This window comes from Ambystoma mexicanum, chromosome 9, assembly GCF_040938575.1.
Source record: "Ambystoma mexicanum isolate Mex_15411 chromosome 9, UKY_AmexF1_1, whole genome shotgun sequence".
Taxonomy (NCBI): Eukaryota; Metazoa; Chordata; class Amphibia; order Caudata; family Ambystomatidae; genus Ambystoma; species Ambystoma mexicanum.
Genome location: NC_090931.1, coordinates 783,679,245 through 783,706,688, shown reverse-complemented (window position 1 = coordinate 783,706,688; position 27,444 = coordinate 783,679,245). Strand labels below are relative to the sequence as shown.

Sequence of the window (27,444 nt, the reverse complement as noted above, 5' to 3'; positions counted from 1 at the left end):
TACACTTCAACGTCCTGGAACTGCGGGCCATATTCTGGGCCCTCGGGTCTTTCCTACTGTCATTAAAGGATAAGGTGGTGAGGATCTTCAGACAACACCACAACCTTGTTCTACACCCGGAAACAGGGGGGCGGGGGGTAACTCGGTCTCCGGTGCTCTCCAATGAGGCCATGGACTTGTGGCAGTGGACCATTCGTCAAGACATGTTCCTCGTTCCGTTTTACCTGGCCGGAGTCAAAAACACCATCGCAGACTCGCTCAGCCGGGAACTGCATTCTTGCCACGAGTGGGAGCTTCGACAGGACCAGGTGGACCGACTGTTCGACGAATGGAGACGACCCCACTGTTCGTGACGGTGTCGAACAACAAGTGCCAGAGGTTTGCCAACAGGATCCCTCTAACGAGGAGCTTGGGGTACGCGTTCTCGTTCACGTGCAGGGGACAGTTCCTATACGCTGGGAAGAAAGCTCTCTTACCAAGCATGTAGAGAAGCTGTAGGGAAAATCTTTTTATGGGAATCTGTTGGGCCTCATTTCTACCTCATCCAGCCCCATTGCTGCCACTGCCAAGGCCTAATGTGCACTCCTCCACAAAGCCCCCAAACCCAGGTGACGGGGCCTTCCTACAAATGGGAAGGAAAAGCAGAGGATCTAAATTTATAGGGAGAGACCAGGGGTATATCTTGAGCTGAGCTCCCTGGATTGAATAGTACACATCCCGTAGACATTTGGTGAAACCTAGAAGCTGTTTTTTGTGGAATCTGGAAACTTTGTATTGGAACCCAAGATAAATTTGACCCAGGAATCTGTACTAATATAGCGACAGTGCTTTTGGTGAACCCAAGGTACATCCATTTTGCACTTTCTTGGGAGTACACATACAATTTCTCTCACCATCCGAATAGAGAAAATAAACTAAGTCACAACTCTCTTGTTTGCGCTCCTTACAAATCACTGTTTGTTTAGGATGCCTTCTGGTTGAGCAGTGCACCAGTACCTTCTGGTGTATGTGGTGGTTCTTTGCTCTGCTTTGCTGTCCAGGTTCTGTACTGCATTGGGAGTCTTTCTAAGAGGAGTAATCTGTGCAAGGATCCATTAGAAGAGCATATTACCTACTTCCAACAATAAACTTTCTGATGGTCCTTCCTTCCAAAGATTCCTTATCACTCTCCCAATCTACCCCTCTTGTTGACAGCTCGTAACCGCTTGCATATCTGCTCTACTTCAGCAGGCGTGTCCTGGTAAAACTGGGTTGAAAAGAGGAAATGTGGAGCAGCTGGCTGTACCTATACACTGCCCTTGATGTCACAGAGTGATGAATGTGAACGACATCAAGCAGAGCCGAAAAGGAGCGACAGTGTGTCTTCTCATGGCTAAAACATTTCTGAAGCCAGACGTACGTTCAAGGAAGTATTTCTAGAAGGAGGGATCTGTGGGAGCAAAGTCTACTCCAGCAGAAAGAACATTATCGGAGGAAAGTCATTGTTCTTTTATGGTTCAGGTTATGTTATAACACTGCATCTTAATGGTTATTTAACAAATTGTTTACACAAATTCAACTTGCTTATTGAATGTGAACATTGCTAGCGACTTGTGAGCAGTTCTAAAAAATATCTTCACTGTGATAATTGAACATTAATTATGAGGGAATTTACAAAATGTTTGACTCCATATGGTCCAGTGTCATGAAGTGAAAAGATTACAGCCTTATTGGTTTCTTTCTAAAATTGTCACATGTTGAGGTTAAAGAGACTTTTGTATTGGGTTCATATTTACAATTCTACCTCTCTTTCACAGCTGTTGAGATTGTACATTGTTCTGTACCCGAAGGAGTTCCCATAGACATCACAGTGAAGCTGATGGTTTGCTTGATTCACTTGAATATCTTGGAGCCTTTGACTGTAAGTGCCATCTACACATATAACAGGCCGAGTTAAGCATATGGCAGCACGTATGCTGTTGGCAGCTGTTTCGAAATCTCATTTATTTTGCTTGCAGATTGTCTTCTACGTTTTCCTTCATGATTAATTGTTTTGAAAAATAGAAACACATGCACAGCCACCTTCAATTGAAGATAAAACATTTGATTGCATCAGACCACTTTTGGCAGCATAGATTTAATACTTCATTTATATTTGTGCACCAAAATCAAAGCCTTATATGTGTAGACCTGGCATATCGCTCCTGGGTGTTGTGTGGTTTCACCGTCACCGTCTTGTCTCTAAGTTATCAGACATTTTACACTTAGACATATGGTAATATTAGTACTGGCATGTATTGTAGGGTAAGGCAGTTATTATGTACTGTGACTCCATCTCCAACCACAGCCGATGATCAATAGACTGGGGACGGCCATTGTTGACCGTTGCTAGACCTTGGCCTGGCCAGGGTGGACCCTGGTCAACTATATATGACCATTGCTAGACAGCAGTTGACAAACCTTCCCCAACCATGGTTGACAGATCATGGCCGGCCATGGTGAGTCCTGAAAAATATCCAGCCAAGGTCACCCATTGCCAGCCCATTACCTGGCCATAATCTACCATTACCAGACCATAGACAACGATCGCCAGACGACAGCGGACCTTGGACAGCCATCGCATGACCATGGAACATTGTCACTCATGGGCCCCCTTTCATCTTTGTCAGTCATCGTCAACCATTGCAAGCCAGCACCACCCAGATGCCAATGGATGTGCGACTTGTTTTCCTTTTGCGTTGTCCTTTCACTGTCAGACTGCAGAGGTTAGGAGCCGGCACCAGAGGGAGATCTTTATATATGATATACTGAAGGCTCTTGGATTCGCCTCTCTAGGGCTTGAACCATTGCCAACAAAAGCCCCGGCAATGCAGAAAAGAAACATAAGCTCCTACAAGAATCTCTATCTTCACGCAGAAGTGAACTTACAGCGCTTCTCTGGATACCCGCAGTAACCAACAGCCAAGCAGAAGAGAGAAAGTGTGGATGCTGTCAAGGATTAAGCCTGACTTGATATTGTGGTTTAGGTATTGGAACCTATTACATTTAAGGAGTAACTGAAAACTCAGCATTAATACATTTAAGGATATCCAAAAATGAGACAGAATATTTGGTTTTGGGAACTTCAAATTACTTGATGAACATTTGAACTAACTCACCAACCACATTATTATTAAGGAGAAGCAATCAAGGGGCCAGTTTATCTGGAATATTCAGATTAAAGATATTACAATACTGATTGTAAGGTATTAAAGAATCGAGTGTAGAAGCACATATTCGTATGAAGACAATAGAGATGCCTGATGGATTGGTTCCATGTGTTAAATCACCGCAAAAATATCGGCATACAAAAATATTGCCATATTTTTGTGGCGATATTAAGGCATGGAACCTGCGGGGGACACCCCCGCCAACCCTGCATTATTTTTTAAAGGAGCGGGGGGGACCCCCGCAACCCCTGCTCCCAAAAAAGGTAGGTAAAATGTAGTTGAAAGAAATACCTTTTAGATAAAAGGGTTTAAGGGTTTAGGGAAAAATTAAGCGTGCACTCCCATTTCCAACACATTATGGGTACCCAGTGAGGAATCCTAGGCTGAAACTCCACTGCCCACAACCAGGAAAGGTAGTGATAAGAAGTTGACTTACCACCCAGGCAATCCCTTTACAGCAAAAGTGGTATGAACACTTGCACCCTCAACTCTGATTTCCCAAGGTGGGCCCCCTGGGGTACTTAGAATTGGTGGAGTCAGAGGAGTCTGGAATGAAACTCACACAGGTTAGCCATGTTTTTGGTTATAGACTTTTATTAAAATAAGAGGGTTGGGGGAAAAAGCCTCTCTGACCCTGCTCCAAGAGGAATTTCCTTACCTAAACCAGAAACTAAGGATCTGTATGTGGGCCTCATCACGACTTGGTATCCCAGCTGTGATACAGCCCAACTTTATTTGCGTTAGCACCCACCTGTCTATTATACCGCCGGATGACGGGTTGGGCGTTAACCGTTAGTCCCCATTCCCCATTGGGGAATTTTTGGTGCAATTACCTTTCAGTAATATCGCTGGCAGTAATTGTGCTGACAATTTGCATTTTACCGGTGTTATTACCCCCAGCTCCAAGAGTAAACACACCAGACTCGAGATTGGGCTGATCCTTAAATCCGGCGGTAATGCAGTAACGCTGTTACTGCTGCATTTAAGGGCTACCACCCAACTCGTGATCAAGCCCTGTGTCAGGATGTCAAACTAAAACTGTCCTTGTGTCCAAAAGTTTTATTCTGACCCTTACACTAAAAACTAAACAAAAAGGTGAAAAGGAACATGTCTTTAACCTTTGATGCCTTTTTGACAAAAGTGTTTGTAAAGAAAGAATAAGTAGCTCAAACTCAAATGTTCGACTCCCTTACCCCTTACATCCTCGTTACCACAAACAGTTTTTTATACAACAGTTCCTTGTGTCTTGTTGGGCCCTCTGTGTCAGTATCACACACAATGTTCTATTCACTTCAGAGTTCTGTGGCCAGGATTTTGCTCCTGCTTGTCTTGCCAACACAGTCCTAATATCCTTACTTAGGACCTCTTGTTTCCATACATTTGCAAATTGCATGATATACGCTCCTGCCAGGACTGCTTATGTTCACACACACGAGATTGCCTGGTATGCCTTCCTGCCAGGGCATCTTGTACTTAACACAGTAGTAACTGCCTGGTATACTCTCCTGCCAGGACTTCTTATATTCATCCACTTCCACAATTGTCCATTTACTTGGTTGGATAATATATCCTCTTGATATATTATTTGTTTCTGTGTTTCCATGTATTCCATGCATTCATACTGGCAAGGGATTTGGTTTGAATTCCCTTCTTATAATGACTCTCTCAGCTTTCTCTTGTTTTTCAATCCGCTTTACTATTATTTGCATTTGGTGCACCCTCCTATACAGCTCAGGGTCCCTTGGGTTAAATCGCTGGTGCTTGTTGGTGCTCTCGGGCTCGTTTACAGTGAAGCGGTGAAGGTACTCTTCCTGATTTCCCTTTGTAACTGCTTGCTTACTCTGCGTCCCTTTATCTCTTGCGGCTTCCCTTCAGCATACCGGTTTCGGTTTGGACTCTCGCAGTTAAGGGTCTGTTTTCTGCGTTTGGTGCACACCTAGGAGTCTCATCTTGTCTCCTGACGACTCTGCAGCACGTCACCTTCTCGCATCGTTTCCCTTCTTCCTCTGATCAGAGCGGTGTGTCTGCCACACCAGTTCGGGACTTCGAGCCTCGCAGAGAGGCTGACCGTTCTCTTGCCAACAGCAGCAGCCTTTGACACCGGGCTGCCTGACTTTAATTTTCCTGGGCATAGGTAATTCCGTCCAACAGTTACAGCACTCGCTGGGTTGGGAGCTTCTTCCGCTCTGCACTGCCTTTCTCCTCTTCCTCGTCCCAGTAAATAGGAAGACCAGCCAACAGCGCAAGAACCGCATATGGGCAGAAATCCAGGACAAGGTCCCGGCCGTGGGCCATGTCAAACGTGAGGTGTACGGCATGAAAAAGAGGTGGAATCTCCTCAAGGCTGGGGTCAGGAGCCTCATCTCCCTCCACTGCCGGGAGACAGCTGCCACTGGAGGTGGGTCAGTGGAACCATTGCAACTGACAGCGTGGGAGGACATGGTCAGTTGCCTCTTGCATATGATTGGGATGAGGGCATGGGAACGGCCTAGTTAGAAGCCAGGAGCCAATCTGAATCTGGTGAGTACCACAGTGTAATATGCTCCCATACATGGACAACCCAGCAGGCATTCAAAGACAACCACATTGCCGTCCAAGCAAGTGACGTGAACACCAGCAAGCATACACCATCCATGTGAGGCATCAGGGCACAACAACATGAGCCAGTGAGGCAGGACCCCCCCTTACATGCCACCCATGCACAGGCAACATAGCCATCATGTAACCATTTGACATGCCCAGCCCCATGGATGCACATCAGTGGATAGTTGTGTCAGGCCCGCTAGCCCCTCGACTGCCACGCTCCATGTAGAGACACATTGAGGAATACATTTACGGCAACATGGCCACCTGACTCGCACACAACTAGATGCACTGCACCCACCTGGCTGAACCACCGGAAACCTGTCACCAACAGTCATGAAGTTCTTCTCGACAGGACACCCAGTAGCTCAACCCATCCCAAGGATGCATGACCGAAGCGAGCTGGCCACCCCACACCTGGCCGGCCAGATGCAATGCATGCCATGAACACAGTGACCGATACATGATTCTAGCCCCCCCTTGAGGCCCAACACAGAGTGATGACATAGTAAAGTGTCAGTGAATGTTGATTTGCCATGCACCTCAGCACCAAAGTGGTAAATCAATTGGTTCCTCCACGACACCGACACCTGCACCAACCACTGCCATCAAGCAGCCAGGCCAAGGCAGTCCGTGGAGTTGGAGTGTGCCACCCAAGAAGAGGCATGCCATGAGGCCATCGACATGCCCAGCGACTGTCCAGAAGGACACGGCCACAGGGCGACCACAAACCCCAATCATGGAATCCGTGCCACCAGCAACAGGCCAAGTCACCACCACAGCTGGTCGGCTGTGGACGCACACGTGAGGCAGAGTGGGGACGACAGCCTGCAATCTGAGCAGGCCACTGCAGGCGAGCAGTCTGAGTGTGCACCCCCTGCATCTAGCCAGCTACATACCCCTGTCCACCATTTTTCACTTGATTTCTCCTCCCTGCCCCCGCACGGCCTCTCCCCACTACACACATCAACATCCCATCGGGCACCCCGCCGTGCTCTACACTATGCAGGTTGAGAATGCTTGCCGTTCAGGGCGTCCATGATCAACATGACAGTGGACAATCCCCATAGGTATTGCCTGGCCCCTCACGCCAGGCCATCTGGGACTGTCTGGACCGGATGGAATAGAGGCAGGCAGAGATGCATGCCATGGCCCAGGAACAATTGGGGCATTCTCAGGCCATGCATGATTGCATCCAGGGGGCCTCTAGACGATTGTCTAAGTCCATTGACTGTCTTTGCAGGAGCACAGTGTCTTGCAGTGCAAGCCAGTGCCTCACAAGCCAGAGGATGTGGGAACTGGCTGAACAATTGTCCTTGTATCTTGAGTTCATGGCCAGAGCCATACACCTTAGCATGGACCACCTATGGAGGAGCGTGCAGGGGAGCTCACAGTATGCTACCCCTACTGAGGGGTCATTGATGAGCACCCTACCCAGGCACTCACAAGGGCATGCTTCATATGGTGCAAAGCCTGCGGACAAGAGGGAAAAGCACAAATGCTAGTGGGAGTAGTCCTTGGGGCTGTGGGTGGGGGGTGATAGTACCTCTTGGGACTGTGGGTGGGGAGTGGGTGTAGGTATTGGGGCTGTGGGTAGAGGGGGCGTGGGTGTTGAGGGTGGGAGTAGTTCTTGGGCCTGTGTGTGGGGGCAGGAGTTCGTGTTAGGCCTGGCTTTTCCTTTTTACCAGAAATAAACACTGTTGAGTAATGATTATATTGATGGCCTTTATTCTGTGAAATTGAGACATGTGCATTCATTGCATGTATGGGCAGCTAGTGTCGCAAGTCTAAAGAAGTTGATCATGAGGTCCTGGCCTTCCCTCACATCCCCAAGTATGTCCTGTGGTACCCTGTTCACACATTTATAGTCTTCCTCATCTGAGCTAGGGGAGGTTATGGTCCTCATCTGCAGACAGTTCACTGTTCCTACGTATGCACAAGTTGTGCAGCATAACGCATAATAATACAATTTTGCCAACTTTCGAGTGCACGGGCTGTGTGGTGAAGGCACCTGAACCTTGATTTCAGCAGTCAATATGTCTGCTCGATGCATGACCTGGTACGCCTCTGCACCTCATTGTAGGCTATCTCCTGTGGTGTAGCGGGGTTTCTCACAGGGGTCATCAGCCATGGCAACTGCGGGTATCCAGCATCACCTGCAAACATGAATGGACTGTTTGTGGGTGGGGGAAGAACTTTGTCCCGACGTGTCTGCCCCTCAGTGTTTGTGCATGGTGCACTTTGTGGGCATCGTGGTTGATTGGACTTGGGCTACATGGTTCACTTGCAGTCATTCACGTTGTGGGAGTCGGTAGTCATGAGGTATTTGTCAATGCTGTGTCATTAGCAATGCACTGGTCAACTATGGTGTTGCAGTACGCCATGTAGGGTCCATGGCAATGCTTGCATGGGTTGTCGCTGCCCCGATTGCGTTGTGCTGCATAGCATGGCAGGTTGCCTTGTGTCGTCACATGGTTCAAGTCTGTGTCCTGGGGTGGGTTAGCAGGATTCAGGGCCTGTTCTGTGCATTACTATTGTTGCATTATGGGACTTGTAGTTGTTTCACTTTGATAAGATGTACGTACCCCAGGTGTGTGTCAGGGATTTTGGCAGTCCGGTCTGAGAGCTACTTACCCACAAGCCAAGTGAGCTGTCCTGTGTGCCTCTCCATGTATACAGATAGGGTGCTGCTGCGCAGTATCACCGGGTCATGTGTGGCCCCAAGGTATCGGGCACAACAGTGGTTGATTGTGAAGTCGGCATTGCAGGTAATTTGCACATTCATGAGTCTCAGCCGCATTCCACAGATTTAGTGAGAGGTGCATGTGAACAGGTCCAGTTCGGGTGCCTGGTGTGTCGCAGAAGTGGCAGGAGGGAGAGAGTCTCTGCAAGAACTACAGATGCATGTCTATTGCTAAAAGTTTTTGGCACACTTTCTTTGCTTTTCAAGCGTTGGCCCGGAAACAAGATGCTTTGTTTTTACTGCCAGGAGACCATTATAGGACGCTCGGAGGACTGTCTTTGGGAGGGAGTGTTCACAAACTTTTATTGCCATTTGTATTTCCACCATGATGGGTTTAAAATAAGCCAAAACTCAAGTCTTCTTCGCTGGGTGTGATAATGTTTTGCCTCCCAATAGTTTTGAAGGTTTCCCAGGAATTCCCAAACCCTATCTTTTGCCTCATAGGCAAAGTCTTGTGAGCATGAACAGTGCTGCTTGGACCACTTGTTTGTATTGCATCAGAATCTCCATCAGGATGGGGCTGGTCTTGTGAACATCACCTCTGCTGGTTGATATCTGGCTCTCCCTTAATCCAGGTCTCTGGCTCATTGAAGTCTTGGGGACCCCTTTTTGATACCCTAACTACTTAGTCTTTACTGGCGGGGCCTCTTTCCTCTCCCCTGCCTTGTCAGCTCGCCATGGGCTAAGCCAGCCTCTTTGTGTCTTCCTGTTCTTGCTGACTAGGGGGTCATCAAATACTACCACCTCCTCTTCATTTACCACCACATCCTCCTCGGTTTTCTCCCCATCCTGCCTCCAGCAATGCATAATCGCTTCTCCTATCATACTCCAACACTGTCTCACTGCTTCCCACATTGCCTGACTGGAGCTTTTTATTCTTTTTTAGTGTGTTCCCTCCTCTCCCTGGGTGGGTCTTCTAGTAAGGGTTGGCAATGGAGACTGGTAATTTGGAGAGGGCTGTAATTGGGTGTCCTCCATGTGTGCACCTTAGACTCCATTTGACTCGAGGCACTGGATCAAGTCTATAATAGGCAGTTCTGTAATTGTGGGGTTTAATCTTCCTTGGACCTTCCTTGTTGCTGCCTGTTGTGACAAGGTTTTCAATGAGTCACACAATTCATTTGTTTTTATTACAAAAATGGTGTTACAAAAACAGACAATTGTGGTTCACAGTCTAGGTGGAGACCCTACACACCTTTCCCTCAATCTTTGAGGGACTTCCACCTCCCTAGTATAGTCTCGCTGCCCCAACATGTCTAAGTGCAGTACCAATTTACTATAGTCAGGGGCCTCATACCGTCTGATCTATCCCTCTCCTAGGGAGGGCCTAAAGGATGTGACTTTGACTCCCGAAATCAAGGACGGCTCTTCTTAGGTGACCTAACAGGGCATTCTGAATGCCATGGTACGCACGTCCTCCAGGTGACTGTATCTAAACCTCTTCCTCCTACGCATGCCTCCTCTCTTCTCAACCCCTCTGTCTGTCTCTATTTCCCTCTCTCTCTTTCTCTCTACACTGTCTCCTGATCTTGTCAATCTCTCCTACCTCTTGTATGGCCGCCCTCCAGCTCCCTCCTGATATCTCCGCTCTCTCCATTACGTTGTCTTCTATCTCTCTCTCTCTACTCCCCAGCTGCCTCATGATCTTATCCACTTCCCTCTAAATCTCATTCCTTCCAATCCGGTTCTACCCCTTCCTCTGCTCTCCTCTATCCTCTTACTTCCTCTACCCTCCTGCCACTCGCTCTCACACACCTTTGCACTCCTACTCTGAACCACCCCTCCTGCTCTCCCACCAAAACAACCTTCAATCACTCTCTCACTCATTGAGACACAAACTGCCAATTGTGTACTTCTCTGCCAGTTCCAACACCTTACCTTCACTCTCTCCAAATACTCCAAAGGCCATATACAAGTCTCCGTTCACCTACTTCACCCTCTTATCTGGTCTCTCTGCTTACCAGCCCCAGACACCTCTCATTGCAGACTGACTCTCCTGGTTTTTTATAGCCCACCCTTTACTGTCTAGAAGATACTATCTGCTCCCTTTTTCAGCTGCTTCCCTGGGCCAATCTCGGTCTAAGCTAACTCAAACACTTCCCATCTCCTCCCTTTGTGGACTGGAATTAACCCAGGAAGTCGTCGGAATGGCCCATAGCCCACCCCATTTTCAGTGTCCATTTCCTTTCAACCTACCATGCGGTCTAGGTGGTCATTTGTTCTCAGCTAGCTCAAGTTAAGTCACTGTCCACCAAGGCTTTGGGGAGAGTTCCGTTGTCTCCCCTAGGGTCGTTCTCTGCTGGTACCAGTTCCGCCACTGCTGCTCCTGTGCGTCCCTGTAGTCAGACCTACCTACATTTAAAAATCAAAAACCCTGCGATTTCTGCAGCTTCCAGTGAGCACATATCTCGTAGCACCTATAAGTACTATAAAGTCTGCTCTCGCCCCACTCCGTTAAAAAAGGGGACACATACTATAAACACACACTCATGTCAAATTAACATTTGATATTCGGAATCTGAAAAAAAGAATAACGTAGCAATTGTAATTTACTATCCGCTTCTCTAAATTTACATCTGGGTACATTTAAATATTCCTTTTTTGTAAATAATTAAGAACTGCACAGATGTGTTCTGTTTAATTAGATCATCATATATTCAGGACACAAGCAAGTGTTACATATTTTTCATTCAAAATCTATCGATAAGGCACAGTGAGATAACATTATTTGCCCAGGATAACACACTTTAGTAAGTGTTGAAGCCAGGATTGCAGACCAGACTGAGACTAAGCACTTGACCGCATATCTTCCAGGCATATTTGGTAGGGGTGTGTTTTTTAAAAATAAAAAATCAAAATTATTTGCATTATATCACCAGTAACTGTCACAAAAATGCAATAATGTACCATAACAAAAACCATGAGACATTGACTTTCCTTACCCTTTCCCGCCTTCTCCATCTCCATATCACAGGAATTCCCCCCTCTTGACGTCCATATCTGACATGACTTCCATCCAGCGTCTTCCCCACCTTCTCCTCCATTTTAGCATGATAATTATGGTATATACAGTTAGACACTTAGCATGCCAAAAAGTTTCCATTCAACATATCCTAATACTATCAATCAGATTTGACCTCCTACGGAGGCATAAGAACAGGTGACCTAAGCATGGTGTCAATAAATTCATCCCATATTCAATAGATTGCATCATCATCTCCATAGTCATGCCTCTGCTCTCCTTTGTCCTTTCTGCAGTTACCCACTTCAACATGTTCCCAGTCCATGTTGTCCGCAACAGCGCCGATGTCGCCTTACATTGCATGGCAATTTGATGTTTTCCTAAAGTAATTCCCAATAAAACAAATTTAGTTTTAAGCTTGCTCTTTTTCTTGACAGGCACTAACTCCAATAAACAGAGCTTAATAGTCGCAACTGATATATAAGTCATTTATAACACACCCGTACATAAGTGTTTCTAAGCGCGGCAAGACAAGAGCGGGAAGACAGATGGAGGAGAAGACAAACAATCTTACTAGGCCTTATATCATTCAGATCGTGCAAGTGCGACAACGCGAAGTGCAGGGGAGAGGGAGAAGGGAAGCGTCAGAGAGAGGGAAAGAGGAAGTGCAATCAGGGCAGCAATGCTCTGAGAAAGTGCAGCCAGGGCAGCGCGGTTCTTGGTATGTACAAGGAGGAAGGTGACTGTAGAGTTTACAGTTACAGCCCCTAAGTGCACGGTAGGCCCAGAGGCAGTGCAGGGGGAGACTGATCATGGAGTAGCCTGGTACCCAGTGAGACTCTGAGGGTAGCCAAGCAAACCAGTCAGCACAGAGGACAGTTGGTCAGCAGGGCAGGGAAAGAGAGAAAGCAGACTAGAAAAGGAAAGTATTGAGCTTCTTCTGGAACTTCAGGTGGTCCGGCTCACGTTTGAGAGGGGCAGGGAGGCCACTCCAGAGGGAGGCACCTGCAGAGTAGAGAGATCTACCCCCCACTCTCTGCCTGGAGAACCTTCTGACCCTCGGAGAGATGGAGGTAGCCGAGCGAAGGGCTCGAGAAGGAAGGTGTTTTGGAAGAGAGAGTTGGATGTACTGTGAGACCCGGTCCCAGAAAGCCTTGTGGACGATGCAGAGGGTCTTGAACATGTTCCTTGCAGCCACTGGGAGCAGTGGGGAGATTTCAGGGCTGGAGAGGTACGGTCCCTGGGCTCGAGGGCAAGGATGAGTTTCACAGTCCTGACTCCAGAGAGTAGAGAAAGGAAGGTTGAGAAAGAGTCTGTTGCAATAGTCCAGCCTAGCGAGAACCAGGGCTCGAGAGACAGTGAGCTTCTGGGGGAAAGTGAGAAAAAGAGGAATATCTCTGAGGAGGGTGCAGCTGGCATGGGCCTTCTTGGCAAGGTCTGTGATGTGCGGCGAGAAGGGGAGGGTGGAGTTGAAGATAAAACTGATGTTTTTTGCCTCACAGGAAGGTGAAGGAAGAGGACCCAAGGAAGGCAGCAAAAGTGAGAGAGGGAAAGTGGGAGCCAGGGTCTCAATGAGAAGGACCTCCATCTTACTGGCATTAAGGCAGAGGTCCTTGGAGGCACACAAATCCTGGATCGCGGAGAGACAGTCCAGAATGAGTGAGAGAGGAGAGGAGGCTGAGGGGAGCCTGAAGGAGAGCTGAGTCTCATCCGCATTCCACTAAAAGTTAGAGGAGAAGGTAGAGATCAGGTGGGGCCTAGTAGACACTGAAGAGCCAGGATGAGACGTTGGAGCCCTGGGGAACACCACAAGTGGAGAGAGAGGTGGTGGAGAGAAAGGACCTAAGTTGGACCTGGGAGGGTCAGTCCAGGTGGAAGGAGGCCAGCCACTCCAGTGCCTGATCTGTGATGCCCAGTTTCTCACAGTAGCTTGATCAGGATTGAGTGGTTGACCATGTCAAAAGCAGAGGCAAGGACAAGGAGGATGAGGACAGAAGGAAGGCTGGAGTCAAGATTAGCGAGCAGATCTTCACAGGTGTTCAGGAGAGCAGTTTCCGTGCCTCTTGCTGCTCTGAAGCCAGATTGATGGTCATGGAGACAACCACAAAATTGTGGAGAGTAAGCTGGGAGATGGCTAGCTTATCCAGGGGTTTGCCCAGGAAAGAAGTGATAGAGATCGGGCGGTAGTTTGCCAGAGAGGTAGGAACGGCAGAAGGCTTTTTGAGGAAGAGCACAAGGTAGTGCTTGAGGAGAGAGAGGAAAGATCCAATGGCGAAAGAGTGATTACAGAAATCGCCCAAGGCTGTAGCGAGGGTGTCTATGTGGTCCATGATAGTTCTGGAGGAGCAGGGGAGCACCTGTTTGGATGACACTTTTCATAGATCAGGCTTCTCTAGAAACCTCATCCGGTGTTGTCAACGAGAAAGAGGAGAGGGAGGTGCAGCCCGAGGGGAGCCCGCGAGAGGTAGAGGAGAGCGAGGACAGGATGTCCTGAGTTTTAGTGGTGAAGTGAGATACCAGAGCCTTATAGAGGGCCTGCAAGGGAACAGGAGAGGTGGAGACTGCAGAAGGATTGGCCAGCTCCTTGCTGATTTTAAAGAGCTCTGCCCTGTTGCTAGAGGCCGCAGGGACACAGGCTTGGATGTGGACTCTCTTGGACAGGACAGAGTCTGGATTGCCTTCGGAGCAGCCGGCAGGCCAATTTCTCAATGGATGCGCCTGAGGCCCTCTACTTTCTCCCAGGCACCCTGCACTTGCATTTCAAGGCTGCGAGTTCGGAGTCATACCAACAGTTGCACTTGGAGGTAGGCTACAAACGGATTCTCATGACGGGGGTAAGGATGTCCAGAGTGTTGGAGATAGAAAGATGCAGGTTGAAGAGGGCTGTGTCAGGGTGTGAGTCAGCTGCAGGAGTAGGAGGAGCAGAGAAGGTAGAGGCAAAGACGTCCACTGACACACGCTTCATTGGCTGAATGACCAAGAAGGTAAATGGCAGTGAAGGGGTGGGCTATGCCTGGAGACAGAGTTTTAGGCGAGAGAAAACTAGAAAGTGGTCAGTCCAGGAGAGATGAATGGTGAGAGGGTTAGTGAGGGGGATAGCTGAGGAGATGAGAACATCCAAAGTGTGTCTGGCAGAGTGTGTCGGACCAGAGGGTTGAATAGAGAGCGAGAGTGCCGCAGAGGTTGCGGAAGTTCCCAGAGGAAGGATTAGAAACATCCAGGTGGATGTTGAGGTCTCCAAGGAGGAGAAGTTGAGAGGTAGAGGCAAGGATAGAAGTGGAGAGGTCAGCCCACTCTTGAGAGCAACAGGGCAACCTGGCCAGGTGGCCTGTAGACGGTGGTCACATGTAGAGAGAGGCCAGGAGAGATGGTGAGCCTACAGACCTGGCATTCAAAGGAAATGAAGGCCTGCATAGGAATTGCAGAAACAGGGACCCACTCAGGAAAGATCAGAGCTACTCCACCTCCGGGTCGATCGGTTCTTGGCTTGGAGAGGATCTTGGTGCCGTCAGAGAGGAGAGTGTCAAAACGTGTGACAGAGCTTGCTGTGAACCACGTCACAGTGAGAGCAAAGACATCAAGGTTGAGTTCTTCCAGGAGGTGGCAGATGTTCTAGGATTGTTTGACAGCAGATTGAGAGTAGAGATGTGGAGCAGGTTGTCACATTTGAAAGACTTCCGGGGTGGGGTACAGGCTTGAGGTAAACCCAGCGGAAGTGGTAGAGGGGCCCCAGTGTGGGCAGAGGTGGTAGCAGGAGGAGGAGGAGGAGGAGGAGAAGGAGGAGGAGGAAAGAGTCAAAGAGGTGGCCGAAGAACGAGGTGGCAGAGGATCCAGAAAGGTCCTTGTAGGAGTAGCGGGAGATGGAAGGAAGTTGATAAGGCATGGGAGACGCCTATTGAAAAGGAGGAGATTGAGCTAAGGGCCCTGGACCCAAGGCAGTGCCATTCATATAGACATTAATGATGGTCTTGGAGGAGTGGAAGGAGGCCAAGCGGATCTCCCACCAAGTGCAACCATTAATGGGAGAGGAAGAGATAGGAGAGACCTGAGACCATATGAGGGGTCCATAGGTCTGGCAAGGGAACGACAAAGAGGATGTCGGTGAGAGTCTGCCTGGAGGAAGCACTGATGTAGGCATCAGCTATAGGGAGGCCTGAATTGGAGACCAGGATGTCCCTCTTGAACTTCTTCCATCCAGATTTAGTGAGAGGGATAGGGTAGGAGGTAGAGTAGTAGTTAGAGAAGATGGGAGAAACGGAAAGCACCATAGAGGGTGTGAAGAGGAGAGTAGGAGGAGTACAGAGCGAAAGAGAGAAGGAAAGACGCGCACAACACAATTTCCCCTAGTGGTACACAGATAACAGCACAACAGTAGCCACAGTGGGGGTGGGAAGGCTAGAGCGGGGGAGAGAGCCTAGTGAAACATAGATAATAGTACAAGGGGAGAGCCTAAGAATGTGCAGAGATTGAGTACGTTATGTCAGACGGTTAGGTGAAAGTACATGCAAAGGGCGGGTAGTTTAGTAGGGAGCAGTAGTGGCTGCTCCCCCTTCCCGCACCTTTCTTACCTTTCGGATGCTGATGGTCAACGACTGCGCAGCATACTCGCACTCTGCGCCGCACCCATTTGTCGCCAAACACCTGTGTTGTACAAATCTGCACCCTTGGCCTGCGCTGGCTTTTCCGCAGAGGGTTCGATCCTCAGCTCTTAAAGGATCTGAAGTGTGGATGTAGCGCAACGTGCTACGTATCAAGCAGCCAGCGTCTCCTGAGGTCCTGTGTCGCACAACACTGCAGCCTTGGCCTCAGCGAACTATCCTCTTATCACCAAACTTTTCCAGTTCTGTTACCACCGCCTCCCAAAATCCATATACTATTTATCGGTGATTCCCAACACGTGTTGAAATGTAGCACCCATAGTCCCACATTTAGGGCACATCTCTTGCTAATTGCCCTTTTTCTTAGACAGCACGCTTGGATTTAAGTATGCTCTTTGAAGACATACATTTATTTATTACATTTTTGAAACGCCCAGACCCAGAGGTATCACAGCATTAGTTACAGTGTGTGTACATAAAATAGTTACAGTGGCAGAGGGCAAACATAAATGCTGTAGACCAGTGCCCGGAAGCAGCACATTACTAGTATATGTCGAATAGCCATGTCTTCACAAGTTTTATGTAGTAGGGAATGATTGCTCATTTCTGATCGATGGTGGGACTGAGTTCCAGAGGGCAGGTGCAAAAACACAGAAACTCACTCCACCTGCTTTTTTCATTTTGAAGCGAGGAGTATGCAGGGATATGCTGGAGCTGGATCTTGGGGTACGACCCTGGGCCCTTTTGGGGTTGCAATTGTTCAGGTATTAAGAGGCCACACTTTGTACACAGTGGTGAGTGAGGGAAGGGGTTTTTAATTCAACCCGAGCTTTGATGGGGAGCCAATGTATCGCACGTCTGGAAGCTGAGATGTGATCAGAACCTTTAAGGCCAAGGGCAGCGGGAAGAGCCTTGTTTTGAAGCAGTTGTATTAGATTTGCAGCAGAGGTACCCATCAGCAGGAATAGTGAAGTTTGGAAAGTATAAGAGCATGAGCGAGAGCGAGGCAGTTGCTGGGGGAGAGGAACTGTCATCTGAGAGAGATGAGTCTCGCAGTGTAGGCAGTGCATTTATAATGTATTAATTTAAATCACATATTACTAGACACTTTTATTTAGTAAGTTTCTCCAGCATGGGGTCTGGCATGGATTCACATGCTCATGAATATTCCCCGTCGTCAGGCTGGGAATCCTCGGTAAAGAAAAAACCAGTATCAGTTTCGTTTCTGATCTGTCTTTCGTAGTAATAACCACTCACTGGTCTCTGCGTCATACTGACCACAGCCAATGACTGCCCTCTACCTAAGCACCGCCTCTGGCAGCCATCTTCAGATTTTTACCGCACGTTCATGTGTTGGGATCCTCGTGCTATTGCTCTCGAGCGTTAGTGCTAATTTTTCACGTTTTTTTCTCAAAACTTTGTTTTTTCTGGTCAAAAGAGCCTCAAGCTCCACCGACTCTCCATCCGATCAACGGGGACCCGTGTCGGATTCGTCTGCGCCCCTCAAGGGTGAAGATTTCGTCGAGCTACGTTTTGGAGGACTCCAGAAGCTTCTCAGGCCCGGACATGGCCCAGGAGAAGGGAAGCTCGACGCCCGGAAAGCTGTTCAGGGTCTGCCCTGGATGCCAGCTGCAGAACGTCTTTAAGGAGGACGAACACTCCTTTTGTCTCTACTGCTTACATGAGGACAAGACGCACGTGGAAAAGGACTGTGCGTTTTGCGGCAATATGTCGGAGTGGACCATGAAGGACCGCCACAAACGCCTCGCCAACTGGCTGGAAGGGAAGAGCCCGTCAGGCGAGAAGAAAAGGAAGAAATCCGAGCGGTCTTCTAAGACCTTTGAGGACGCCCCGGCGACGGGGGTCCAACACAAGGCCAAGCACCGCGAGTCCGCTGGCACCGGGAGCGCCGAACGGTCGGGCTCTACGGGCGCCAGGCAGGGCGCCCCCTCCCCGGCACCTTCAGCCACGAGCCAACGCTCTGGGTCGGGTAAGAGGAAGGGCGAGCACCCGGCGGAGCTCCTGGAGAGGCCCCGGTCGAGCTCGAAGGCCCCATCGGAGGGGGAGCGAGGCAGTGTCCCCCCCCCCTCAAGGATAAGGCGGTGAGCGCACCTAAGGTGGTGAAGGCCTTAATCCATCCGGCCAAGCCCTCTATCGATACTGTCGCGGCGGCCCTGGCTCAGCCTGTGGAGGCTACACCAGTGGTGGCGACCTCGGGGCTCAGAGTCTCCCTGCCACCTCGGAGGGAGTCCTCTTTTGTGCCCATCGATAGGACCCCCGTGAAATCCCCGGCGGGGAAGAAAAAGGGGGGGCAGGGCGTCGTCGTAGATTCGGCTTCAGAGGAAGAGCTGATCGAGGTCTTAAGCCACGGCCTTGGCATGGATGAAGACCGGCCCGTCGGGATGGAGCCCGACGCAGGTGACGACGACAGCGTCGAGGGTGCCGACGGGGCCCCTGATCGCCCGTCGGATTCCCCTCTGCCAGCGCCGCAAGACAACTCGGCGGCCATTTTGTTGGCTATACAGTCCTTATGCTCAGAGATAAGGACGAGGCTACCGTTGCCGACGGAGGAGCCTCTCCCGTCGGGGGATCCTGAACCGGGACCTTCGGGTGTTCCCCCTCCCAAGAAAAGAAGGATTCACCCTCCACCTCCTTTTCAGCCGTCGCGACCCGTCCAGCCCTCCTCCCCGTCCACCCGAGGGGATGATACGGGGACTGACACCGCAGCGACGGGTACGGACGACGAGGTATACGACGAGGAACTCCCGTCGTCACCTCCCACCAGGACCTCTCCGCCCGACGAGATTGGATCGTTCCACTCCATGATCGCCAGGGCATCCGAGCTTTTCCAACTCTGCCCTGAGGAGAAGAAAAAGGAAGGATTCCTTTATCAACGGCGCGAGGCCAAGAGGAAGACGGTCCTTGGGGTGCCTCTACTGGACGACATTTGGGATGAGGGCCTCGCCCTCCTCAAGAACCCTTCCACGACGCCAGCTAGAAGAGACCGGTACGAAAAGAAGTACCGGGTCCCGGACGCGGCCCCCCTGTGCCTCCGGGCGCAGCCTACCCCGGACTCCGTCGTCTCCGCGGCGGCCAGGAAGAAAGCGGGGGGGGTGCGGCCTCCACTTCGACTTCCCCACCGGACGGCGAGGGAAAGAAATTGGACGCTATGGGACGCAGGGTCATCTCGTCTGCAGCGACGACGATTAAAGCGGCCAACGCCTTGGCTATCGTGGCCCGCTACGACAGGGAGCTATGGTACAAACTGGCTCCCCTGCTGGACTTCCTACCGGACGACAAGAGGGCGGATGCCCTGGAGATCCTACAGGAAGGTGAGGTGGCGTCGGACCACGCCATCACTATTGCGACAGACATCGCCGACACTGGGTTTCGCCAGTTGGGCAACGGCGTGTGCCTTAGGCGGCGTGGATGGCTCAAGGCTGCGGACTTCCGTCAAGACGTACAGACCAGAGTCCTGGACATGCCGTTCGATGGGAACAACCTGTTTGGGAAAACAGTGGACGATTCCCTTCAGGCCATTAAAGCGGACACTGAGACGGCCCGGGCCCTTGGGGTTCTACAGCAACGACGGACGCCCTTTCGGAGCAGCGGAGGCAAGGGCGCCTCCAAAGGTTCCGGCGGCGGTTTCTCTACCTACTGTCAAGCGGCCCGCTCATCGTCTCAAGAGGCCTACAGAGGACGAGGCAAGACTGGAGGACCCCGCCGTCGTCGCCAAGGAGGTCAAGGCGGCAAAGCCTCGTCGAAACAGCATTGAACCGGCCGTGGGGTCGGGCCCCCACCGAAGCACCCGGGTGGGAGGCCGGCTGGCGAGCTTCGTCAGCGTGTGGGAGTCCATCTCCACCGACAGTTGGGTGCTGGACGCCTTGGCCCGGGGCCACGCGCTCGAGTTTCAAAGAAGGTGCCCGCGCGTCCCCCCCGTGGCCAGGAGAGAGCTTCACGTCCCTCAGCTTCTCCTGGAGGTAAAGGCGTTGCTCAGGAAGGGCGCCATCGAACTCGTCCCAAAGAGGCTTCGGGGCTCCGGAGTTTACTCGAGATACTTCCTCGTGAAGAAGAAGACGGGAGGATGGCGCCCCATCCTAGACCTGCGACGTCTGAACAAGTTCATCAAGGCACAGAAGTTCCGGATGGTCACCCTCCAGCACGTCCTGGGTCAGCTGGAGGAAGGAGACTTCCTGTCGTTGTTGGATTTGGAGGATGCCTACTTCCATATTCCCATCCTAAAGGGGCACCGAAAATTCCTCAGATTTGTGGTCCAAGGGCGTCACTACCAGTTCAAAGCCCTCCCCTTCGGACTACGGTCGGCACCCAGGGTATTTACCAAGTGCCTTGCACCGGTGGCGGCGCAGCTGCGCCGCGAGGGGATCCGCGTCTACCCCTACCTGGACGACTGGCTCATCCGAGCCAAGACGAGGGAGCTCGCCGTGGAGCACACGGCAAGGACCGTCCAACTTCTCACAGACCTGGGATTCTCCGTGAACTACGCCAAGTCCCACCTGGTACCCGCGCAAAACGCACTGTTTCTGGGAGCGAAGCTCGACAGTGTCCCTTCTGGCCTCCCCGTCGGAGGAAAAGACCAGGTCCATCCTGGGCAAGGTACAGCGGATGTTGGCTTCCGACGCGGCCAAGGTGATGTCCATCAAGTCCCTCCTCGGAATGATGTCTTCTTGCATCTACCTCATTCCCATGTGCAGGCTCCGGATGCACCCGTTGCAGGAGTTCCTGGACGGGCGCTGGATCCAAACGACGGGCGGCTTCGAGGAGAGGATCACACTCGACGAGAGTTTCCGCCGAGCGGTCCGGTGGTGGGGCACCCGCGCGCATCTGACGGCGGGCATGGACTTCCGGACCCCAGACCACCAGGAGACAGTGACCACGGATGCCTCCCTGGAAGGGTGGGGAGCGCACACCGAAAATCTGCACGCGAGAGGCCTCTGGCTCCCGACGGAGAAGTCCCTCCATATCAACGTCCTGGAGCTCCGTGCAGTGTTCTGGGCCCTCAGGTCCTTCCTTCCGTCCCTCAAGGGCAAGGTGGTGAGGATCTTCACCGACAACACCACCACCATGTTTTACATCAGGAAATAGGGCGGAACCAGGTCCCCAGCACTGTCCAAGGAAGCGCAGGACCTGTGGCATTGGGCCGTCGCCCAAAGGATGTTTCTGGTGCCGTTTCATCTGGCAGGGATAAAAAACACCATCGCCGACTCACTCAGCAGGGAGCTGCGCTCGTGCCACGAGTGGGAACTACGGCAGGATCTAGTGGATCGCCTCTTCCGACGGTGGGGCACACCCCAGATCGACCTGTTTGCGACGGCGATGAACTCCAAGTGCCGGAGATTCGCCAGCAGGTTTCCCCAGGCGAGGAGCATGGGCGATGCTTTCTCGTTCCCCTGGGAGGGCCTGTTCCTCTACGCGTTCCCTCCTTTGCCACTGCTAATCCGGCTCGTCAACCAGCTCAAGAGGTCACGGTGCAGGATGATCCTCGTCGCACCTGCGTGGCCGAGGCAGATATGGTTCCCGGACCTTCTGGACTTGTCAACGTCCCCGCCAGTCAAACTGCCGGTGGACGCGGATCTACTCTCCAGGGAAGGAGGCGCCATCCTCCACCACGATCCGAAATCGCTGAACTTGCAGGCCTGGCTCCTGCAGCGCTAGAGTTTGGAGGATACGACATACCGGCCGACTGCAGAGAGGTTCTTGCAAAGGCCAGGGCATCCTCGACTCTTAAATGCTACGGACACAAATGGAAGAGGTTCTCTGTCTGGTGCCACGCACAGAAGATTAACCCTCTACGGATTACGGCTCCCCAGGTACTGCCGTACCTGCTGACGCTGGCCAAAGCTGGACTGGCACACGCGTCCATCAAGATTCATCTTGCTGCGATCTCCCGATACACCAGAACCACGGGGCGGACGTCCCTGTGGTCTCATCGTCTGGTGAAAGAGTTCATGAAGGGACTGTTCAGATCGTTCCCGCCGGTGAAGGCTCCGGCCCCGGCGTGGGAGCTCAACGTGGTGCTGACCAAGCTCATGGGACCTCCGTTCGAGCCTCTGCACTCGGCCCTGTTGAAGTTTCTGTCGTGGAAAACAGCGTTTCTTGTGGCCATCACCTCCGCACGACGGGTGGGAGAGATCCAGGCCCTTTCCTCCAAGGCCCCGTACTTGACTTTTGACGACACGAGGGTAGTGCTCAGGACGCACCCCTCCTTCATGCCCAAGGTACCGTCGGACTTCCATCTCAACGAACCCTTGGTGTTGCCTGTGTTCTTCCCGTCGCCTTCGTCGCCGGCTGAGAGGACTTTGCACTCGCTGGATGTGGCTAGAGCGCTGAAGTTCTACGTGGACCGCACGAAGTGTTTTCGGAAGACGTCACAACTCTTTGTGAACTTTGGATCTGTCAATCAGGGGAAGGCTCTCTCGAAGGCTTCCATTTCCAGATGGCTCTCCGGCTGTATCATGTACTGTCATCGGTTGGCAAACCGACCGCTACCTGGCCGTCCGAGAGCCCATTCCACCAGAGCGATCGCAGCTACCACGGCGTTCCTTTCTGGTGTGCCCCTGCTGGACATATGCAGGGCTGCTACGTGGAGGTCGACGCACACCTTCATGAAATTCTACTGCGTCGATCGGGATTCCAGGGAGGAGTCCAGGGTCGGCCAAGCAGTGCTGCGCAACCTGTTCGCCTAAGGTGAGCCTGGTGAGGAGGTAAGATGCTTAATGTTGAGTTTGATGTAATGCTTAATGTTGAGCCTTTGCCACCTCCCGTGGTTGTGCATGTGTGTACTGCTATGTATTCTTTATTCATGAGCATGTGAATCCATGCCAGACCCATGCTGGAGAACAACAGTTACAGGTAAGTAACTTGTTCCTTACACGCCATTTTACGTCTTCTAAATAAAGTTCTCACTTTCTCCGTACATTCAACACTGCCTTGTGATGTTTAACTGTACACACACTATACAATTCAGTTATTGCCCTGCCACCAGTTCCCAACGCCAGTATTGTACTGTTTACTTAATGAATTACCAGTTCTTTACGGTATGAGGACCATGTTTTCCTACATTTACCTTCCATTTCGGCATGTAGGAGAAAACATGTATTACCCATACCTAGCATTGTTCCCAGTTCCACCATGCAAATAAATCTGCCAGTTTCCCACAATTGCCCCCAACTCTTAATATCTATTTCCCTTCTGTTTTCTCTACCCACAGAGTATGGCTGTTTTTGAAAGATCGCATTGCTCCATATAGGGGATTGAGGTCAATAAATATATATGTATCCATTTGTTTTGGTTCATTTGACCCAAACCCAATGTTTCACCCTCAGATGCATAGGTAGTTCCAAACCCCTATTTTTATTTGGTAGTGGTAGACTCAGTCACCTCATCCTTTGTATCATCAGTTGTCCATGGTACAACGTACTGTAATAGTGCAGCTGCAAAATATGCTTTCAAGTCTGGTGCTCCAATGCCCCCCTCTTCATATAATAATTTTAATGTTTTCAAGTCCAATCCTGGGATTTTTATTGCCCCAATAAAGCCGTAATACTAGTTTATCCAACCTCCAACCCCTGGGCATCCCCTGTAGTACATATCAAATCATGGGTAAGATTATCATCTAGGACAATGAGACTCTACCCATCAAGGACTGTGGAAACTTAAGCCAAAAATATATACACCTGTGCAGTTTCAAGGTAACCCGGTTTATATTCTCCCTGAGCACAGGTAACCAGTCCACATTTGTCGTAATAACTGAGTATTTAAATGGGCATCTAATGATCTTTAATGGTAGGTCTTCTAGTACCTCAATATTGTTCTCAAATAACTAGGATATTGTAGATTTCCCCTAGTTAATTTGGATACCAGATTCCTCTCCAAATTCCTTGATTTGGTCTAGCATTACAGGGAAGTTAGCCATTGGATCCTGCATATATAACAAAATATCATCTCCGTTTAACGGACTAACATGCCTTTGATCAGCTATACAGTAGCCAAGATCACCAAACCTCTTCCTAACCAAACGGGCCACGGGTTCCATCACTCTTGCGAACAGCAACAGCAATTCCGTGTCCCATCTGACATTTTTCAGGTATATGTAAATTGATCGGAACTCTCGCCATCAGAGCCGCATAGATCGGTTTCACCAAGCATAGAAAATCACCCCCCCCCCCACACCATTTATTTCTGTTTGCAGAGCGCACTGCAGCCCGCGGGCATCGACGCGCCGTAGGATGAACGTAAGAAGGCTTGATTCAGGGTTACATGAATGGTGCCCAGAGAGTTTGCTTATTGGCGGGTACAAGTTACAGGTACTGAAGATGGATTCAGTATAGGTTACATCGTTGCAGCTGCACACATTAGCGATACAGAGTAGTAGAAACAGTTTTTGGACAAAAAGACTAGTTTTGATGGCCTTGCGAAAGGCTGCATGAGAATCAATGAGCCTAATATGTGGGGGGAGGGCGTTCCAGTGGGTTTCCATAGCACTTTTTCCCACCTGAGGTACCAGTCCACACTATCAAATGCCTTTTGTGCATCTAGGCTAACGATTGCTCATTTATGTGGATCCATCCCCCATGCATTCCATAAGTATAAATAATAGTTTGATATTCGAGAAAGTAGTCCTCTGTGGGATAAAACCTGATTGGTCCTTTTGTATAGTCTTGCTATAGCCTGGGTTAGCCTCTTGGACAATAATTTAGTAAGTATCTTGTTAACTACATTTATCATAGATAACGGATGGTAAGAACTACAATCTGTCTGATCTTTGTTGGGTTTAAGTAAAAGTATAATAAGGGCCTCCCTCATGATCTTTGGCAGTAGGTCTGGCCGTAACACCTCTGTGTACAGGTCTTATAGTTTGGGCGCCAACAGATCTACGAATTCTTGATAAAATGTTACTGGTAACCCATCCATTACAAGTGTGTTTGCCCCAATTAAGTTCCTTTAAAGCCCATTCAAACTCTGAGAGCAGAACAGGTGAATTCCGAACCTCCCTCTCATCAGCGCAAAGCATAGGTAATTCTGCCTCATCGAGGTGGTCTTCAGCTGTTCATGACCCGGTCTGGGCATTTTAGAGTAAAGGTCAGTGCAATATCCTTTGAATGTTGTGTTCATTTCACATTGATTCTAGTTAAAATAGCATCCCCCTCCCTAATAGCTACTATGGGCAATTGAGCCCTCTCGTTTTTAACTAACCATGCCAATGGGCCTCATTACGAGTCCGGCGGTAACCCTGCATTGAGACTCGCTGCGCTGGCGCCAGATGGGCCTCTCACCAGCTCGAGCCCTAAGAGGCCGCGCTGCTTCACCTCCTGATGTGCCTTGACTTTCTTCCGGCCTGCCTGGTCCCGACCAAGAGCCGCAAGTTTCCATCGGGGCTCTCCTTTCGCCTGCAACGATGTTCCAACTGCTTCCACCCTGGATGCACGGCTGCTGTTTGCTCACCCTCTCGCCCCACAGTCTGCTCCTGCTCCGGTCCTCTCGTTACTACGAGGCCTGATTCAGGCTCCTGGGCCCCTCCTGTCTCTTCTGTAATTGAGCTGCGGCTTTGGCTTGTCCTCTCCCTCCAGGGTCTACCGCTGCTCCGGTCCTGTTGAGGAGTGGCACTGCTTAGCCCTGCTCTGGTTCTCCTGCAAGGTGGTCCGCTCCTCCTCGCCTTCGGTGGCCTGCTGCTGTGCCTCCTCTGCTTGGTTGTGCAGTGCTACTCAGGCCCGGGTGGTGCCTCGGTCTCCAGTCCTAATCTCCTTTGTTGCTGGCCTGCCTGCTTACCCTGCGGTGTCGGATCTTTGCGGGCCCTCTCCGCCCTCATCTGCCGCCTCCAACTGACTGGTCTGCTTCATCCCACTGACTGCTCTTCATCCCCGCTGCTGGTCCCCCGCGTGTTTCCTCTTGCCCGTTTCGTCATGCATCTGCCTGCCTTCCGTTGACTGCTTCTCTCCTGCTTGAATCCTTGTCGGCTGTGCGTACTCCATTCTGGACTGCGGCTCTGCTCTTCATGTTCCTGCCTGTCTGCTACATCCCGTTGGCCTGGTCTGCTGCGGCCTGATCCCTGCTGACCTTCTCCATAGTGGGTTCGCCCACCTCCTACTGCCTGCCTCTTTGCTTGGTGCTTGTGCCGTCTTGGGCTGTGACACTGTCCTTTTGGCCCTTGGCTCCTTCCATCACTGATTGTCCACGTTTCCAGCTGCATTTGGTCCTCCTTTGGCCCTCTCCCCCCTGAATCTGCCTGCCTCCCACAACCTGCCCCCTCATCTCCCTGGATCCTGCTGGCCTGCCATTTGTGCTCCTGACTGTTTTCTCCTAACTGTGTACTCCTGTCAGTACTCTCCTGATGTTTCCTGCCACATTTGGACCCCATTAGGCCCTCTCCATCCCAGGGCTGCCTGCCTCCTGTGGACTACCTCTTCACCTGCCTGGGTCCTGCTGTCCAACCATCTGTGTCCTCTGGACCACTGGCCTCTACTGCTACTGGGCACACCTCCTTCTTCCTAACTGCCAGACCCCTTCAGCCCCTCTCAATCCTGTCCCTGCCCTACGCCTTAGCCCTGTGACCCTCTCAGCACTATATGCCCCAATCATACCCCTACTCGCCCCACCTTGTTGTTCGTCGCGAGCACTGTTATCATCTGCTCTACCCTCTCTACCGTTAGTATACATTGATCCTCCCTACCTGCTTCTCACCTCCTACCTTCCTACTCCCATTCCAGTATTACCTGATTGACCCTTTTCCCCTCCTATTAGTGCCACCTCCCCTGATCCCCCCCCTAGTTGGTTGCTTTGGGCACTGTTATCATCTGCTCTATCCTCTCTACTTGTAGCATCCAGTTAACGATCCGACCTGCCTCTCACCTTGTTATAATCTGGTTAATTTAGTAACAACATTTAATCTCAAAAAGTGTCACTAACCTGATCTGACAGCGACTTCCCATGAAGGATGCAAATGCTGAAATGAAAGTTCCCCCGGATAGCTCTACTCTCCCCTCTCCGGAAATGATAATATGCCAGAGCGGGAAGGAGCAAAACCCCCCAGGGAAACCCTCTGGGGAAGAAAACCCTGGACGATGTTGCTCACGTGTAATCGGGACGAGGTCTTCGGAGTAACTGGCACTCGTATTGAAGATGGAGTCTGGGAGTTGGACACAAGACAGGTAAGAATTCAACAGTGAGGATTAGACTGAAATATTGCAGAAGGAGCAGTAGTCTGACACTTATTGGAGGAGGTTTGATCGGAAACACCGGTTTCCAGTATTTAGGTCCAGAAAGTAGTACCAGCCCACCCTTAGGGAAAAGAGAGATATTTTCTGCCAGTGTAATATAGGGAAAGTGGTGCAGAGAGCGGGTATTAGAAAGAAT

The 27,444-nt window shown here is 50.7% G+C and overlaps 1 protein-coding gene across 3 annotated transcripts in view; it reads left to right on the top strand.

Annotated features, from left to right (window-relative positions):
- The window catches only part of GTF3C3 (general transcription factor IIIC subunit 3), a 598,047-nt gene that overhangs the window by 389,300 nt on the left and 181,303 nt on the right, over positions 1 to 27,444 (top strand). For all 3 annotated transcript variants that reach the window (XM_069615720.1, XM_069615721.1, XM_069615722.1), the window contains exon 9: positions 1,797 to 1,900. In XM_069615720.1, coding sequence (XP_069471821.1) covers positions 1,797 to 1,900 — 104 coding nt within the window. The remainder of the gene's footprint in view (positions 1 to 1,796; positions 1,901 to 27,444) is intronic.